The sequence below is a fragment of the Cyprinus carpio genome, chromosome B1, assembly GCF_018340385.1.
Source record: "Cyprinus carpio isolate SPL01 chromosome B1, ASM1834038v1, whole genome shotgun sequence".
NCBI classification, from domain to species: Eukaryota; Metazoa; Chordata; class Actinopteri; order Cypriniformes; family Cyprinidae; genus Cyprinus; species Cyprinus carpio.
In genome coordinates this window covers 10,554,958-10,574,025 of record NC_056597.1, presented here as the reverse complement: position 1 = coordinate 10,574,025, position 19,068 = coordinate 10,554,958, and the positions used below count along the sequence as shown (strand labels likewise).

The 19,068-nt window shown below is 37.0% G+C and overlaps 1 protein-coding gene and 1 long non-coding RNA gene across 2 annotated transcripts; both read right to left on the bottom strand.

Annotated features, from left to right (window-relative positions):
• Positions 1-14,882: 14,882 nt before the first annotated feature.
• Positions 14,883-16,270, bottom strand: LOC122136066. Its single transcript, XR_006153893.1, has 2 exons — positions 15,789-16,270; positions 14,883-15,576 (listed from the first exon to the last, which is right to left on the bottom strand). It is a non-coding gene; the product is annotated as an uncharacterized LOC122136066 (long non-coding RNA).
• A 288-nt stretch (positions 16,271-16,558) lies between these two features.
• On the bottom strand, positions 16,559-17,480 carry LOC122136065 (caspase a-like). The gene is made up of 2 exons (XM_042717596.1): positions 17,082-17,480; positions 16,559-16,831 (listed from the first exon to the last, which is right to left on the bottom strand). The coding sequence occupies exons 1-2, from the start codon at positions 17,356-17,358 to the stop codon at positions 16,758-16,760; spliced, it is 351 nt and encodes a 116-aa protein (XP_042573530.1). The 5' UTR covers positions 17,359-17,480; the 3' UTR covers positions 16,559-16,757.
• Positions 17,481-19,068: the final 1,588 nt, after the last annotated feature.

Here is a 19,068-nt window from a genome sequence, read left to right as displayed (position 1 = left end):
AGTGATTATGAAAAATTAATCGAAAGGGCAAGAAAGAGAGGATGTGGATATTGGCAAGTCAGAAGGGTGTTTTTCCTTTCAACAATTAAAGCCACCCCATGTACGTCTGTGAAGAAACAGCCAGGGGTCAAAAGACGCCCTGCTATAGACACAGACTTCTCAGAATCCATCTGTCTCTGTACTTTTTCTATAGCATGTCATTTAAACTTAAACATGACATTCCTTCTTTTTGGAGAGCCTAAAATAGTTATAATCTATCAAGATAAGCCTTCAAAGCAAATGCCATTTCAAGCCATTAGGTCTGTGATACTTTGGAAAATATGGCCCAGAATAAACAAGTGTACATTAAGATCCAGTAGATACTGTATATTAAGCTAATAGCAAATACAGGACTTTTAGCATGTCTTCGTTCAATTCAAGGAGAAATAAAAGCACGTTTTACACTGGTGGCCTAAACCAATCCAATCATCAGATTACAGTCAAAATAAAAACAATAGTCACATTTGGACAGAAATATCAATGACCAGTTCAGCCTGCAACAAGATCTACAATGTGATATTTTGATAATCGGTAGGAAAGTAAACATCCAATTGGTCTAATTTCACACTATGATAGCTGAAGTCTCAGTTTAGTGTTGTCTTAATTTTACAGTCATGCCGATTATTTCCTTTGGCTGCATTAGAATGTTTTGGTTTGATCAATTTTTAATTTTACAACTTGTGCTCTCCCATGGATAAAGACTGTGAGTAATATTTGAGAAAATAAATTCTCTTTTTTTCATTCTCTGAGAATAGTTGATTTATTAATGGTTATTATTATTTCATATTATCCTACAATTAGTTCAAGCAGTGTAGTTCTCATTCACAGATATCCAGTTGATCCTTTTTTGGAGATTTACTCTCTAAAATGGTGTTTGTAAAAAACAAATAAAAAATGTAAAGGCATGCATCATTTCAGTACATGCATTTCATAAAAGAGTGCTTTCTGCTGGTTCATGCTGCCTCAAAATTGGTTGAAATAACATGTTTAGTTTGTGATTGGTTACAGCTTCAGCGTGTTTGTTCTTGAGCTCACTGGATCTTTTAAAACCACGACAAAGATGATATTAAGCATATGTATGGCATTAAGGCAGGGCAGCATTCAAAATGTACTTTAATATTCAATAAAAACAACCCTTTAATTAAAACGTCAGAGAATCATTTCAAAAGGTCCCATTTGAGATTTCATGATGTTAATACTTAGTTTGTCTTTTGTCCTATTCAGCATAAAAAAAAAATCAGACGTCACATCATTGTGCAATACAATCATTATCAGATTAATTTTGATTGTGATCACCCTCAAATAAACTAAAAAAGATCTGTTTGTACAATGAGTATTTTATGCCATTTTAAAAGGTCAAAACCAAAGTCAGTGAGTTTACATGATTATCCGCAATGCAGAATCTATAGGGCCTTTCGTACCGCTTTAGTTCCAGAACTAAATGTACGGTACTAAAGTACTGGGACGATTTTGCACAAAACTATTTCCCAGTACCATTTTAAAGGGTTGCATTCGCACCGACAGTGTGTACTAGGAAGTGACGTCATTTGTGCGTGGCTTTAAACAACGAAAACAAAGAAGAACAACATTAACAACAGGAGGATGGATGACGCTGTGATCGGAGCTGTGTTTTTGTTGTCTCTCGCGGGTTTCAGAATAATAGACATGGAATGCTATAAGCGATTGGAAAAATGGAAAGGAGGACTAAGAATCTCTAATGACTGGCAGTGCTACATTTTCTACAAGTGCCTGCACTTCAGCGTCTGTCCATCCATCGCTGTTCTCCATACTTGCGAAATAAGTTGACACAATGTTTACAGTATGTTTACATGCCATTTTAAATCATGGCTGGTGAGGGCGTTTTCGTACGCGTTTGGGCCAATCAATGTATACTTACGTCATGAATAGTACCAGTTGTGCTGGTTAGACCCTGCTCCAGAGTAGGAGCTAATTTGGTTCTCGAAAAAGGCAGTGCGGTACTAAAATCGCACCCAGTTCAGGTGGGGTGGTGCGAAAACGCCAAAAAGTGGGCAGTTCCGAAAGTACTGGGACGATTTTGCGTGAACTATTTCCCAAAACGTCAAAAAGTAGGCAGTTGCACGTGCATCATCTTACTGTGGACAGTAGAATTATCTGGAGCCTTTATGAATATGATCCATTGTTTCTAAATCCATCTGATAATTTCCATCTGTTCTCAGCCACCAGAGTATTTTGGAAATTCCTCCATTGTCTATAGAGGACTACGTGTGCTATTTGGAACAATTTTCAAATAGAACCAGTTGTATGTGCTGATTTTACAAGTAAGCATTCTTCAAGTCATAAACACAAAGCCCTACTTAAAAGAGAAAGCTTCACCCTTACTTCTGGAATTGCTTTGTGTCATCTGGGAATTGTTAGGTTATTCTGTCTATTTGGTCGTATACTGGTATTTTGAAGTCATCTCACAAGTTCCTTGCACAAACAAGAGGAGACTTACCATTGCTCTCCACTGAGGTCCACAGCTATACTGGAGTCTACAATGGTTGTTAAAACTTTGAAAATGAGCTAAGTCACAGGCAGGATCTATAAATGCATGGCTTCAGGCTGTTTGGGGCTACTATAACCTGTAAATGTAATTCGCACACTCTAGATGTAGTCTGCATCCATCTGAAACAACCAGTGGTGTCTAACAACACACACACAAACACACAGTTTTGCTTTTCACACTTCAACTTTACTACTCTTCAAGAAAGCCATTTTGCAACACATTTTCACAACTGAGCTCCATGTGGGAGACATGCTCCTGTGTGGCTTAATGAAAAAAAAAAGAAAAAAAAAAAAAAAACTAGCCAAGAGGAGAGGTTTGTTGAAAGTGATTTCTTTAAGTTAATCCAGACCACCTCAGCCCACCTGCATTTTGTCCTAAAGCCTGGTAGCCTTTGATTTTAATCACTTTTTGATTCAAAACGATTGTCAGTGTTTCTTGTCTAGACTAGATCTAATCATTTATTCAAAATATATAGAACTATGCAATTATAGGTCATACATTTCAGGTAATTATATTATTTGGGGTCATAAAGTAAAAAAAAAAATGTCAGGGTGATAAAACTTAATATCATAATGTTGAAAAAAGAAAAAAAAATTCAATTAAAAAATGTATTCTTGAAAATACAATTGCATTAAGTAAACTGGCATAATTTTATTATTTATCACAATATTATTATTGGTATTTATTAATTAATTATTGATATGTGTGTGTGTGTGTGTGTGTGTGTGTGTGTATATATATATATATATATATATATATATATATATATAATATTATTATTATTATTATTATTATTATTATTATAACTTTTATACCATTTTCAATAAATAATTAATCTTATCCCCAGAGGACACAGAACACTGCTATCAAAGCTCGTAAGTAATGTTGTCTAAGTATTATTTCAGCTTTAACCAAAAGCAGGGTTATGTTTTCTCACTGAATTCTAGAGGGGATAATGATTTTTAAACCACATATTCATCAAGCAGTTCAGGGGATTTTAGATTTATAGTGAACATCACCTTCTTATGTGAAGACATTATGACGAAACTCTTTGAATGTTTTAAATATAGGCCAAACCACACCAGCCATAATAATCTTAAGTGTCAACAGCAATTTATGTTTTAGTTCAATCAAAGTCTACTAGTATGTCACTGAAAGTACATACTAAAATTAAATCCAGCTTCTAAGGTGAAATGAAAATTCCTCTCTCATATTTCGTCCTTTTCCCGGCAATCATTTTTTATCGTACACGTTTATCATTACCTTGACATCCATCCAAACACTGTTGCTCAAAAAATCAATTTCATTATTTTTAGGATTTAATTTAAATGTAAAACTTTTTTTTTTTTTTTTTTTTTTTTGCACAAAAAACAGTTTGTTGTCAGCTTGTCTCCTAGATACTTTGAGACAATAACAAGAGTCTTGACTGGGTCCAAGAAACTCTTTCAAGGATGGCCAAAATCCTCAGAGGAGGGAAGGAAACGGTGTCAATTGCTCTGCTCTCCAGATTGTCAGATAGTCTTCATGCCACTGCGACCCGTTCACACCATATATTACATCATAGCACCCATTATTTACTATCATGCACTCTTCCTGCTATAGAAATTGAACACGACTTATGACCTTTTTAAGGGGCGAGGCAGGAGTCACTGAGAATCCCATTATATGCGTTAGCTTGTGTTTCAGGAGATGGGTGTGTGCTGGATTGGACGTACAACAATAAAAATGGGGAGAGTTTCTAAAGCAAGTCTAACAGTCCTCTCACAGCATAAGAATTGAATCGTGTAAAGCCTACATCATATTATCTTTGTGTATGGTTTGGGTTTTGAAGGCGGAACCTACGGTACTTATTATAATCAGCCCAAAGCTTAGGAATTAGAAGACATTTTAAATAAATCGGTTCAGTGACTGATTCAATGACTCATTCATAAAATCACTTGCTCCTGAATGAATCAGCATTTATAAATAAAGTGTTTGAATACTTTAAGCGAAATTCTAAAGTGCAAGTCTAATGAATACTTTACTATCCCATGAGGCCATGAGAGAGTATGAAATGATGGAACTGACAAAGGTGGATTACTTACTACACACATTCAAATTATATACTTAATACAAAATAATTGCAGTATATACTATTTTCTACTAATGGTTGCAAAGTACTGTAAGTACTTATGCAAAAGAAGTACCCACTCATTTCGGACACAGCCAGTTTCTTGTTTCATCCCTAAATGAAACATGAATTTTAAGCAAATCAGTTAAATGAATGATTCAATGACTTGCTTTATGGTAATGGTTGAATCAGGATTTTTGAAGAAATCGGCTGAGCAGATGAACTCACTCATAAAACCACTCATAGACCTACTGGTGCTTTTAGTCAGCAAAAATTCCCACCACTAATGGACGGAATGACTGTAACGGAAAGTGACTAGACTTAGAAAGTTGCTCAAGCAATCTAACTCAAACTCAAACTTTTGTGTGTGTTTGTGTGTGTGTGAGTGTATGTTCATACTTTATGTTGTGTGTGTGTGTGAAATATTTCCTGCATTTCTCCATAAAAAGGCAAGGTTCAATCTGACACTGCAGCAACATGAGTTTTAGCATTATCATGTAGGAAACTAAAGGTTTGAGTTTAGCAAATATGATCACTCTCCTGAGACGCTGCTGAAGTACAATACGTGCACTTCATACGTAAGGTCTTCTAAAGCTTGTTGGAGTCTTAGCAAGGAAAACAGACACCTTTGAACTCCAGTGATTCAGATAGCCCTGCTCCTCAAATCTGTTTTCCTGAAGATCCTTTGCACTCCGTACTCTCCCCTCAAGACAAACAAGCGCATACACTAAAAAACTCAATGCTGAATTTGACATGGGCTGGAAAGGAATAGTGTGATTGCTGTTGAGACTGGCCTTTTTCATTTCAGAGAGACAAAAGATTAACAGTCAAAACGTTGCACAGAGAAAACAAACACAGTATAATCCGAAACACTGACACATACAACAGTGGAATTTCCAGCAAGAACACACAATAATCTATTCCAAGGAAGGAATTTGTAATTTAATTTACAATGGCTATACCTGCATACTTGTGTTTAAATGTTAAATGAATCATACAAGTGGAATGTGTAGCACAGAGGCTAAAAAAAAAAAGAGTCGTTTAAACAAACCAAAACAGCACATCACAGAGTGGAATGAATATCTATTCTGTCTGAAGGCACAAAGCAGAATTCCTTAAATGCCACAGATGGACATCAGCCCAAAATAATGTCAAATATTACAATGAATTGCATTGGGAATTAGAGGAAGAGCATATGGAGACAAGGCACGATTCACACAAATAGCATCTGTGGCATTCCGTTTGAAGGACTTCAACACAATGTGTCCCTGCTTACTCAAGTCCCTGTGCTCCGGTGGTGCTGCCTGCCACCTGACTCCAGAACAGGAATGAACTGCCATGGAATCTAGTATTAATTCCTGTTTACACAGTCCACTTCCATAAATACATGAATTGTGTTTTTTGATTTGTGAACTGTCCATGTTGGAAAGAATCTGTGTGGTATTATGGGACTGGGGACCAAGCAAATGATGAAATGATTAGTATGTGTAACAAAGTATTTGTTTTTATTAAAGGAAGAGCTCATCCAAAAAGAAAATCAGCTGAAAATTTGCTCAACCTCAGGCCATCCAAGATTATCTGAACAGTTTTGGAGACATTTAGCATTATATCACTTGCTCACTAATGGATCCTCTGCGGTGAATGGGTGCCGGTAGAATGAGAGCACAAACTAACTAACTTTGCTCTATCTATTAACATTTTGTGAAAGAAACAAACTCATCTACATCTTAATGGCCTGAGGAAATTTCTCATCAGTTTTATGTTTGGATTAACTCTTCTTTTACTCACCCAAATGTTTTTGCTGTTATTTAATTAGTGTGACCTTTAAATGGCATTATTTTAACCTGTTTAACTCTCTAAGTATTAAAGTAATTCTAGGGGATATTTCAAAACACATGCTCAACGTTAATATAGTACAACACATGAAATAGTACAGCTGCTTTAAATTAAGGGTGTTTATACTTTTGTGAAGGTTTTTAATTTCTCCGGAGAGTACATTTTTAAACAAACAAATGTAACAGCAGGACATGAAGTTGTCAAAAATGGTCAATGTATTTGAAATATGCAAAGCTTTACCCCACTTTTTGACATGAAAGTGAAAAAGAAAGTGAAAGTGACATGAAAAAATGCTAATGTAAATTAAAATAAATGCACATCTTAAAGGAAAAGTTATTTCAATTCTATCATCATCAAAAAAGTAAAGACTGATAATCAAAGTGACTATCTTTCACGCTTCCAAATGAAAACAAGCATCAAAGAATCAGTTCATACCATTTGTGTGCAATATTTCATGTCTTCTGAAGCCATTTGATAGTTTTGTTGTAAACAGGGAATCACATATTTTTCAATTTACAAGACCTGTGATCTTCTTTTACTTTAGCTCCCCTCTCTGATCTATCGGTTACATGCTTCGTTTTTTTCAAGAGACAGGGAGAAGTTCCAGCAATGTGGTCATTTGGTTTTATTATAGCATAAAATCCATCTTATTCACTACAATCGCCTCATTTTAACATCTTATTTTATGAAAATGTCCAGAACGTTCTCTTTTGGGCCAAATGGCTCACACAAATGATGGTAAATTTCTTATTATTATTCACTCCATATGTACTAGCAAAACAGCTTGAACTGCTAAAATTACTTCCTTTGTGTATGTTGAGAAATTGAATTTTAGGTACAAATATTTGGCCTATTTCCTTTCACCTGATCTCACTGAATAAGAAACCTTGATCTTTTGTTTCTTTTGTGTGATACAATGTTGCCCTCACAGGAATGAGATGAGCAATTGTACAGTGGGTTACTTCCCTCTCTTTTTCTTTCTTTCTTTCTTTCTTTCTTTCTTTCTTTCTTTTCTTAACTTTCTCATTGAGTACGTTTGTTCCAAACCTCATGCACTGTTGCACAAATTGCATATTGAAAGCAGAATATCTGGAAGGTTTCTGGACATATGGACACTCCACTCAACATAAAAATAAAATGTGACCATATTACCAAACAATGAAAATGCTGTTATGCCATTGATTGGAAGAACAAGTGTTATAATGCCATTTGGATGTTATCACATGATTGATTCTATGCAATAACTTCTGGTTCTGGTTCCTGACCTTGTCAGTTCACAAAAATGGGTTTTAATCATAACCATTTTATTCACATTGTACAATTGTTCTGTTTCTTTGTTGGTATTTCAAATTACATTTTAGACAATTAAGAAAGCAGAGTATAGCATTTTGATTCATTTGGGCTGATGAGAGATGTTTTTCCACATTAGCTTTAGTGAGTTCACACATGAAAATATTATGCATGAGTTATGCATGACATTTTACACCACACCTGCAATTTGTGTGAAAACAAGAAGAACGTTAACACAGTTGCAAAGAAACTGTATATGTTTCTGGCACATTATCACAAGAAATGTATGTTTTGGTGTATTGATTCAGTCATAGTGTGTATCCAATTAAAATACTGTAACGGGCATAGTGAAGCGTTCAAGTGCTGCCATCTGGTGACTGAATCTGAGGCATAGTGAAGCGTTCAAGTGCTGCCAAAAAAAAAAGTATCCCTGGTCTCTCCAAACCTACAGTAGTGTTACACTATGTAATCTCTTTGCTACATTACACACAGGGTTTTCAAATATCATGTAAAAAGACCATTGGAGGACCTTTTTGATGCAGTTTAGTCGCAAAACACTTCAAAAACACCAAGCCAAGGGCCTGATTATTTGTTCCTATTTGATTAGTTGGAAAAATTCTGCATGTAGGTGGCTATCAGAACAGAATGGATATATAACATCCAACGCTTATATGTAAATTATTAGGACTGGACAGTATGACGGGGTAGGGCCTAGGTGGGTTCTTCAATTGTTTTCGCCAAGGGCCGAATGTGGCCACATTACCAAGCCAAGTGTGTGTGTGTGTGTGTGTGTGTGCTTTTTTGTGAGTTTTTTATTATTTTTATTGTTTTTGTTGTTTGTGTGTTTTTTTTATTATTATTAATATAATTATTTAGTTTTTGTAAATATTCAGATTTATCTTGCCAGTAGTCTGTTTTATTAAAACAATTATGAACATTTTTGCATTTAGATACAGAAGAACTTTGCCTGTTGAATATTAAAAACAAATGAACAAACAAAAAATCTGGATCTCCACGTCTGCCATGCAAATCAACTGTTCCTGCTCATCTCCAGCCTGGATCTTCTCTCCACTTTCCCTAATTGCAAATTCAATTATCTGATCTGTCAGCATTAATATTTTTATACTTAGATTTTTTGGGGGGATCAAACTGTAACACCGTGTGTCCCAACCAGACGTGACGCAATGCGATAAAAAAGTATATTTTGCATGTAGTTTTTGTCCTAACCATCCGCGACAGTGACACGTGACAATAAGCGACAAGGAATTCTATTTTAGAAATGGGTTTTATTTTCTGCGACGTCATGGCAGGAACAACATACACAATATGTGATAATCTCAGGGAATGATTATGTGCTTTATTCAATGTTAAAAGTGTCTAATGTGAGTTTGAATATTATTTTGCGTGATCTTATAGCCATAGTAAAAGCAACAATAGATATTTTACCTCAGATCTTGAAAATAATTTAGGCTAAAGCAAACTTACGTTAAAACTGTGAGCTCACTACATCCATAACAAAGATGGTATTACTCACTCACTCAAAACTGTTCAGTCCATTCACATTTGAATCAACAATTTTCAGTGTCCAATTTTCTTTACTTCACACTTGCCATGTTTTTGCTGTCACATCATATATCTACATTGGACGCGACAAAGCATTGCAATTCATTTGAACTTTGTGTCAGCACGTCATAAATAGAACGAGTCAGCAGTTTTCTGTCTGGGATTTGTCGCGTGACGTATTTGTCAAAGAAACATGGATGGGGAAAACTAGCAGATCAGGAGGATCCACAAAGGATTAGATTTTCTAAAAGGGTTGTTAATAATGTGATATTCTAGAAGCAAAGGTGCAGCAGTCAATCGTGAAAGCACTGCAGCACTTGGACCTGGACAGTTTAGAGGAGCATACAGGCTCACAACGGAGGAAAAAAAATTAAGGTTCTCTAAATTGTTAGGAAGTTAACAATAAATTAAATTTTATACCTATTCTACACCTATCCCAACCCTAAACCTATCCCTTACAATAATGCAAAAACAGTAATTATTGTTGTACAGTATGACAAAATTACACTATATTGGTGTGCGCATGTCCAGTAGATGAATCTGTATACTTTCTATAATTAACCAGGAGAAGTATTTATTTTTTTGAATTATGAAGTTTGTGTACAGGTTAATTTTTACACAAAACAATCATGGTTGCCGTGGTCATAGATATGTATAGATTCCACATCCAACAACTACAGATGCGTTGACACTTCGCCCATCTTGGAATGGTCTATGTCCTCCTCACTCACAATAACAATGAGTTTCAAGATGCAACAACATTGTGCAACATTATACTGGTTGTAAAACCGTATATCTACATTATACCGTATATCTACATCTATGGCCGTGGATATGAACAACCTGCTTGTTAAAGCAAATGTACATAATCCTGTATCTGACACAAAATTAGTAAATCAGTAGCTGATGTTCAGTTTGCATACTGCTGCTCTCCTTCTAGTCACTACTGAACTCTTTCCTCTCTTGATTAAGGCTCCAGGTGAAGGGTTGCCAAGAACAAAACAAGCCCCTTAAAAACACAGTATAATAAGTAGACCAACTATACCAACTGTACCAACAAATTAAATATAATACAGTATAACAAGTATACATCAGGCCTGGCTCCAGATATGAGATGAAGGGGGGATGGGCTGGGGGTATGTGGAGAGGTGAGTGTTGTTGTTTTTTCTTATTTTTTGAATATTCTTCTAATGTTCTATTCTTTTTCTGTCCTATTTTGCAACTATATCAGCTTTATATAGCCTATCAAAATACAAATTTACTAAATGGTTACAAAATAATGTTGTTGTCAAAACTCTGTACATGCAGCCAAGGTTTGTAAATGAACCTTGCTACACGCATGTTTTTGAATACCGCAGTCACGTTCTAATGCTACTTTCCAGTTTCGAAACCTGTCAAACGAAAGCATAATTTTCGGAGAAAGCAACACAGAACACTCAATATGGAAAAGAAAAGCACACATTGGGCTCTGGCATAATACACAATGTTTGGTCATACACCAATTATAATACTTGCCTCCACCGTCGTAGTTCTTAGTTGAGTAAAATATGCTTTTTTTTTTTTTGTGACAATAAAACAAAGGGTGTGTGTATTAGGCCTGCTTGTAAACTTTGAACCTCTGTTTATTTCAATTAAGACTCTCAAGCATCATCAATAAACTGTCCTGTTTGTCCCAGTTATGTAGTTTTTATCATGTTCTGTGTGTGAATGGTTAGCCAACTTGAATGTTAGCATTAGCACACATGCTCTATATTAGCACATGCTGGATTATGTATTGTGCTTGTGTCTGTGAGTTGTGTCTTTTATTTATATGAAAATTTAAAAATATTGGTCACTTGAGTGTCTGCATTAATGTAAATTAATGAAAATTAAGATGAAAAAATATTGTTTTATATTTTATTTTCTGTTTTATTAAGAGCTTTGTCCACTATATGTTCACGTTCAATTTGAGAAAATGTAGCCAGCACCAGTCTCACAATGTCTTGCTGCTGATTCTTATGCCTCATCAAACAACTGCACTTTAAAGGGGTGGTTGACTGCTTTTTTCCTAGGCTTGATTGTGTTAATGGGGTGCAGTGTAACATGTTTTCATGCTTTGTTTAAAAAAAAAAAGAAAACGCCTAATTTTACCATTATTCTATGCCGCTGTCTCGATTGTCATTTTGTCACTAGAATAAAAATGTCTCAGGTTATGCATGTAATCATGGTTCCCTGAGAAGGGAACGGGACACTGTGTCCTCTAGCAGTCACTATGTGGAACGATTTAAGCGTGACCGTTGTCTGAAGTACATGTCTAAACACAACAATAATATTGTCCTGCAACAGCCTATGATGTCACTACTGGCGTGACCAAAGTTTAAAAGTGTGCTGGGAGAATATGTCATCTGTTTCTAAAATATCGAAGCATGCATTGTGAGGCATTGCAAGAGAAGAGGACGCAGTGTCTCGTTCCCTTCTCAAGGAACCATGGTTACCTGCTTAACCTGAGACATTCCCTTTCAAACTGTCAGGGACACTATCCCCAAACACTATCGGCCAAAGGTCTGAGCTACATACCCAAAATTACTTACCTGTTAACTAAAAGGCTCAAAGGCTTGGAATCAGATAACGATGTCATTCCTTTAAGTGGATATGGCCAGGCGTCTCGGTTTCACCATATTACCAGAACTTGTTCTGTCACCTAGGGGGACTTCCTAAATCTACCCCTAATTCTCCCAGGGAGGCTACAGGATAGCCCACAATCAGTCTCTGACTTGTAGATATGACAAAATGGTGTACTGTGCAAAGGGAATTTCAATGAATTGGCAATAAATACCTTCCACTGGACCAAAGCACTCAGTACCATGAAGGTAGAGCGTCAGAGAGGCCAAAAGGAGGCCTAGCAACCTGGTATGACTGCATCACAGAGCTCCAGGGAGTGAAGTACTCACCCCCCAGAATAAGAAGAGAATTTACATGCTCCGCCTCGGTGGGGCATGCTCATAGGTTACCCTCTAGAACAGGGGTGGCCAACATCGGTCCTGGAGAGCTCCAACCCTAATCAAACACACCTGAACATATTAATAAAGGTCTAAGGGTTACTAGAAAGCTACAGACAGGTGAGTTTTGGATTGGAGTATTCAACTTTCAGATTGAGAGGAGAACATACATGCTCAATCTGGGAGAAGCCGACCCTTCTGAAGAGAGGGGAGCACTGCCAAGCTCAAACCAAAAGGGCATCTCATCAGGATGGCTAAGCCTATCAACTTGGTATGACTGCCTCAAGGAGCTCAAAAGAGCGGAGTACTCAAATCTCAGATCGAAAGGATAACTCACATGTTCAACCTACTTGGCTCCTGAGAGAAGTGTTCTCATGGGTGACCATCTAAATCGAAGTGAGCACTGTCAAGCACCATTATATGGGCAGCCCGCATAATAGTGTAAGATATGTGCTCTGGGAGCAGCGTGCTCATAGAAGACCCTCTAAAATGAGCTGAGAGATGGGGCTCGGGTGGTGGTTTTGTGATAGGAGTGCTTATAAAAAAGAGACCTAGGAAACTGGCATGACTGCTTCATGGAGCTCTAGGAAGCAGAGTACTCAACTCTCAGAAAGAAAAGAAAACTCACACGCTCAACTTATGTGCAAGATAGATCTCCCGAGAGTGGCATGTTCATAGACGACCCTCTAGAGAGAGGAGACCACTGCCAAGCTCAAACAAGCTGGGAAGGAGCCTGTTGAAGGGGCTCGTGGGAGTAGCGGGCTTTTAAAGTGCCCCTATTATGGATTTTTGAAAATTACCTTTAATGCAGTGCGTAACACAGCTCTAAGTGAATGAAAATATCCTGCAAAGTTCTGAAAATGCACCGTGTATAAAGTTATTGTATCTCAAAAGAAAGAGTCGACTCTGAATCATTGAAATTTGTTGTTTTTAAAATGAATCCCAAGCCATTTCATGTTGACATCACATTAAACATTAGCATATTGCCCGCTCATTTGTTGGGCTTTTCGCATTGGTCTGAATTCAAATTCAAATTCATTCTTTGCCACTAGGTGCCTCTTTTGGAATGGTAAAAATAGCGGTTTCCCAGGTAACGGCTGTATACAAAGCAGCACTGCGCTCACAAACGCAGCTTTTATTATGAAATGGAAATTAAATTGGCCAATCAGACTAATCACCACAGATAAGCATCACACAAAGGGGGATTTGGAAAAATGAATCACTGAGCAAATCGTTTAGGAGTTGTTGAGCAAATAAGGTAAATATAAATTATAAGACAATGAAAGTGTTTTTTGACCTTGCATGCATGTCAGCCTGTTGCTGGGGACTCCCAAAACCAAAATATGAACATATTATTACCCATAATGGGGACACTTTAAGCAGCCCTTAGGACTAAGGGAAACAATGCCAGTTTGACCACAAGGGCAGTATACCAGGGTGGCCAGCCCGAGTCCTAGTAACCCGGTATGGCTGCAATTTCGAACCCAAATCCATTTGTGCACCTGAAAGGGCCCCTCAGAGCAAGTACTCAATAGGGGCTTTCACACCAGAGAAACCTTTTCATAGTTCCTAGAACTATTGGCTTAAGTACCCGCTTTTAGGCGTGTTCGCACCGCAGGAACTAAGAAGTTTTAGTTTCTGGAACTACTTCAGTGTAGGGTCCAAAACAGTTTTATAGGAACTACCAGTGATGTACGAAACCCCGTCTACCCGGCATTTTTAAAAAGCTATGTAAAAATACTTACTCCATGAACATGGAAAACAGCGATAACAACATTTACCTGTTGTCTGCAGTGTTGTGTTCTTTTTTCAGCCTCGAAATGTAACACTGCAAGTTGTCATAGGTGATTTCATCTCTTAGTCCAACTTTTTGCACTTTCAGTCGTGTAAATTATGCATTTACATTCCATCTCCATTATAACGAAACCCAAAACACTCAACAAAAACAGCTCCGATCATGGCGTCCTCCATTCACCGGTTGTTGGCGTATGTAAATGCCACACATAAAGACTTTGCTGTTGGCCGCTTCAAAGTTCCTGCTGCCAGTGTGAATGCAACCAGGAAAACGGCCCGAGGAAGAAATTGGTTCTCTAGGAACCACCCTGCTGGCTAGTTCCTAGAACTACGTGGTGCGAAAGCCCCTAATAACAGGGACTTCAATAATGAAGGGAGTACAATCACACTCATACCTCAGGGAAAATGTGTTCTCAAGTTCACACTCATAGAGAGGGGAGTATCACCAGTTCTACCATAAGGACATAAACATATGGCAGTGAAGTTGAAGAAAATTTGTATTCTCCCGGTGCCCTTTTATACTATAGTCATGCTGGTTGTGATGTCATAGGGTGTCGCTGGTCAATGTTGTTGTCGCGTTAAGACATGTCCTTCAGAGACCACTGAAGCTGAAGGTGTTCCCCATAGCAACCGTTCGAAGACACAGTTCAAGATCCCTCAAAAAGGAGCTGATTTCATCAACACAAATATAGGTTGAGAAAAGCACAGAAACACATACTCACTCAGCAGGACTCACACAGTAATCTCACTGTCTATATGAGGATTTATTACACACATTTATTCTGACATGCTATTTCTCTGACAGAAGTTCAGCTGCAGTATTAATGTAAAGAAGAGACTTCATAAAATCTCACTGTTACTGATTTGTCAAGCAGCTCAATGGATTATGGGTAGAATCTCTTGTCAAACTATTTTGATTCATCAACACAGTTTCACTGATGATCCAGGACAAACATAAATCCCAGGATAGAGCGACTGAGTGAATGTGGTCTGGACTGTGTGGATGAGGCTCAATGTGTCAGAGACGCTGTAGTAGGACAGAATTTCTGCACTGTGATCCACATACACTCCTATTCTACTGCTGATGGGTTTCACAGGGAGACCAGTTTCTATCTTATTGTGACAGAATGAGTATTTGGAGGGAAAACAAGACAAACTCCAAGACTGATCATTACGTCCAAACAAACACTCATCACCTGATTGCTTCCTGCCGATGCTCTTATATGAAACTGATATAAACACACTAAATCCACTCCACTGCAGCTCCCAGTAACTGCGTCCACACACACTCTCTCTACATAACACCTGACACAAAATCTCAAATCTGTCTGGATGATCAGGATACAAGTATGGGCAAGTATGAGTAATCACTCTGTTGCTCTCAGACAGACGGAGGTTTTTATTCACTGTGTTCAGATCCAGAGTGAGCTGATGGGAATCTGATGGAGATAAAACACATCAGAATTAGGAATTATGAATCTCTTTGATCTTTTAATGTGGTAGAACTCTTCATGTTCAGTGTCTCAGTACAGATTACCAGATATATCATTTACATAATCAATTATAAAACTCTTCTTTCACCTTCTACACACTCAGTGAGAATTTTTAATTTTTTTTTTCTTCTTTTTTTTTTTTTTTTTCTCTGACTTACATTGTAGGAAGTCGTTCCTGGTCCTGGGAACAATGTTGGTGAATGTGACGGCTGAAATGAACATACACTATTAGTGTGATTCTCATATCAAGAGAAAATAATCTTGCATCAATTCCTAATATGATTTTTTTCTTGAGAGCAGATGAATCTCCAGGACTTTACCTCTGTCTGAGATCTTCTTGAGGTGCTCTATGCAGAAATTTTCCAACACAAAATCCCAACGCATATATTTTGATAAATGTCTGCTGTTTACAGAGCCCAAATCATTATAACACTAAGAACACTTAGATTTTATCACTCTGATAACTGTATACATAAGCTGATCAATGATTGCTCTGTTCATCATACATTGATTATATTACTTCAGAAGACTGGATTACTTACAACTGTATATCAGTCTAATTATGTTTTTAAACCACTTCTTATAATGTCAAAATTATATCCTATATAATTTAATAATGTCCTATATGTGGCACTGGACCACAAAACCAGTCATAAGTAGCACGGGTATACAGTATTTGTAGCAATAGCCAAAAATACATTGTATAGGTCAAAATTATACAATTTTATTTTATGCCAAAAATCATTAGGATATTAAGTAAAGATCATGCTCCATGAAGATATTTTGTACATTTCCTAACATAAATATCTAAAAACTTACATTTTTATTAGTAATATGCATTGCTAAGGACTTCATTTTGAACAACATTAAAGGAGATTTTCTCAAGATTTAGATTTTTTTGCACCCTCAGATTCCAGATTTTCAAATAGTTGTATCTTGGCCAAATATTGTCCTATCCTAACAAACCATGCATCAATCAGATGATGTATAAATCTCTTATGACTGGTTTTGTTGTCCAGGGTCACATATCAATGTTTTGTCATGCAATTGCTGCTTGGATTTTTACTTTCTCTGGAATCTACTCAAGGAGTCCATATGACTAAAATAAGAATAAAACCAGACAGGGATCAGTTTTTACCTTTGATCGGTTTTAATTTGGCTCCAGCTGGGGCAGGATCCTCAATAATGCTCTCAGCCTGAGCTGTGAGAGAGAACCATATCAGAATGAATGTACAGTGACATTAAACCACACAAGCACATCAAAAGCTTCAGCTCAAAGCAAACAGTGCATTTATTCTGGAAACGTTCACTCTGTCAAACAAAAATCATAGAAAAATATCATATTTGATAAATTAAAAGGACGTTGTTAAATTTTGAAAAATCAATTATTTAGTTTAAATTTATTTGTATAAACAACACAGTTAAATTTCAGTTTCACTGTAACATGTTACCTTGCTTGTGTTTCTTCTCTAACTCTTCAGCCACATGGTTCTGGTTCATCTTCCTCAGGATGTCCATGGTGATCTTCACAACTACTTCTGGTCCAAAACGCTTTATCATCAGATCCACTGTGTCAGGTGCATCTGCTTTCTCCAGATCAGTGGCTGAAACACTGTAATAATTCTTTAAGCGCCATTTAAACCTCTTCAGTTTATCTGTGTCTAGATCAGCCAGAAGCTGCTCTGAAACAGATGCCATCACCCTTCGGCTCTGATTCACAGACGCCATCACCCTTCACTGATTCATTCCTGCAGGACAAGTTAAAAAAAAAAAGAGAAAAAAAAACATTAGAAGGGTTAGTTCACCCAAACATGAAAATTCTGTCATTAATTACTTACCCGCATGTTGTTCCAAACCTGTAAGGCCTTCGTTAATATTTGGAACACAAATTAAGAATTTTTTTTTTTTTTTTTTTGTTTTTTTTTTTTTTTTTTTAAGTTGTTGAAGGTGGTCAATTATTGTGACCACATATAACTATGTACAAGACCAGGGTTTGCTTGTTAAAAAAAAAAAAAAAAAATTAAGTTAAGGGGTGGAAAAACAACAGCAACACAGCTCCAGGATTTCCACTGCTCCTCCTTGATAGCGCTCAGAAGTAATCCATACGGATGGCCTATTGAGTTAAAATTAAGAAATTTTTGATGAAATCGAAGAGCTTACTGATCCTGAATATACAGCAACGCAACTACCACATTCAAAGCCCAGAAAGGTACCAAGGCCATCAACAAAATAGTCTATGTGATATCAGTGGTTCAGCCATAATTTTATGAAGCTACGAAGATACTTTTTGCATGCAAAGAAAATAAAAATAAAGACTTCATTCAGCAATTTTTTCTATTCGGTGTCAGTCTTCGGTGCACGTTCATGAGAGTACCACAATGCATATGTGTGGTGCTGCTGATGCAGGAGCCGCTATTCTGATGTTGAACCTGGATGTGCTGCGGCTTGTTTACAGGCAGATGTATGAACACAAGAGAGGGGACCGGGTCTCAGAAGTGTCAAAATTTGATTGATGACACCTCATAAAAAAGTCTGCCTATTATAGAATCAAACTCCATTTTCGATTATAATCAGAAGTTATTACAAGCACTCAATGATGAAATAAAGTGTTTTTTTGTTTTGTTTTGTTTTTTTTTTAGCAAAAATGTTAAGCAGACTATTTAAAGCCATACTGTATACAAGAATACATACATGTGAAAAAATACATTGTTGGTTGGCGCCACCTAGCATACAGGCTTGAATTAGCAATCAATAATTTATCCTCAAAATATTACGATTTATTTATCTTAATCTTAGATTCATTTTTTTTTTAATGTGGCACTAAAATGCCATTGTATAAAACCACCGATTGTATTTCACGGGCATGCCTGCCCATCCAGTCCTGATGGTTAATGGTAAACGAACTTAGCTGGGTGTCCTTAATGGAGGCTCGAACACGAGGTTTGGCTTGAGCACTGAGTTCAACCCCCCATTGCAGTACTGCCCAGAGGAAGAAAAACAGAAATAGAGGAGGAGATGGGGAGGTGGAGGGATGCCTGAAGAACTGACGCTGGAACGGTGCAATGAGAGCTGCTTATGTAGGCTCTTAAGGATAATTGACAGGACTGAATGATTAGGCTCCTCCCAAACCTACGTTTGGAACTTAATTTTGTGTCTAGATAAGGATAAGTCACTTGCATCCCTTTTAAATAGCTCGTCACAAGGTGTATACGTGCATACCTGTCTGTCAGTGTTAGGGGGGTCAGTAGTGGGTGTGGTTTTACCATGGTGGGCGTAACTCGAGTTTTGTCACCAGTGAGGACCCTGTGTATTGTGGACACTGCATAACATACTCAGCTCTTTTTCTTTTCTTACTAAACAAAACCTGTATCAGCAACAAACTTTACTTTTTTTTTTTTTTTTTACTTTTTTTCAAATACAATAACAAACATCAGACAA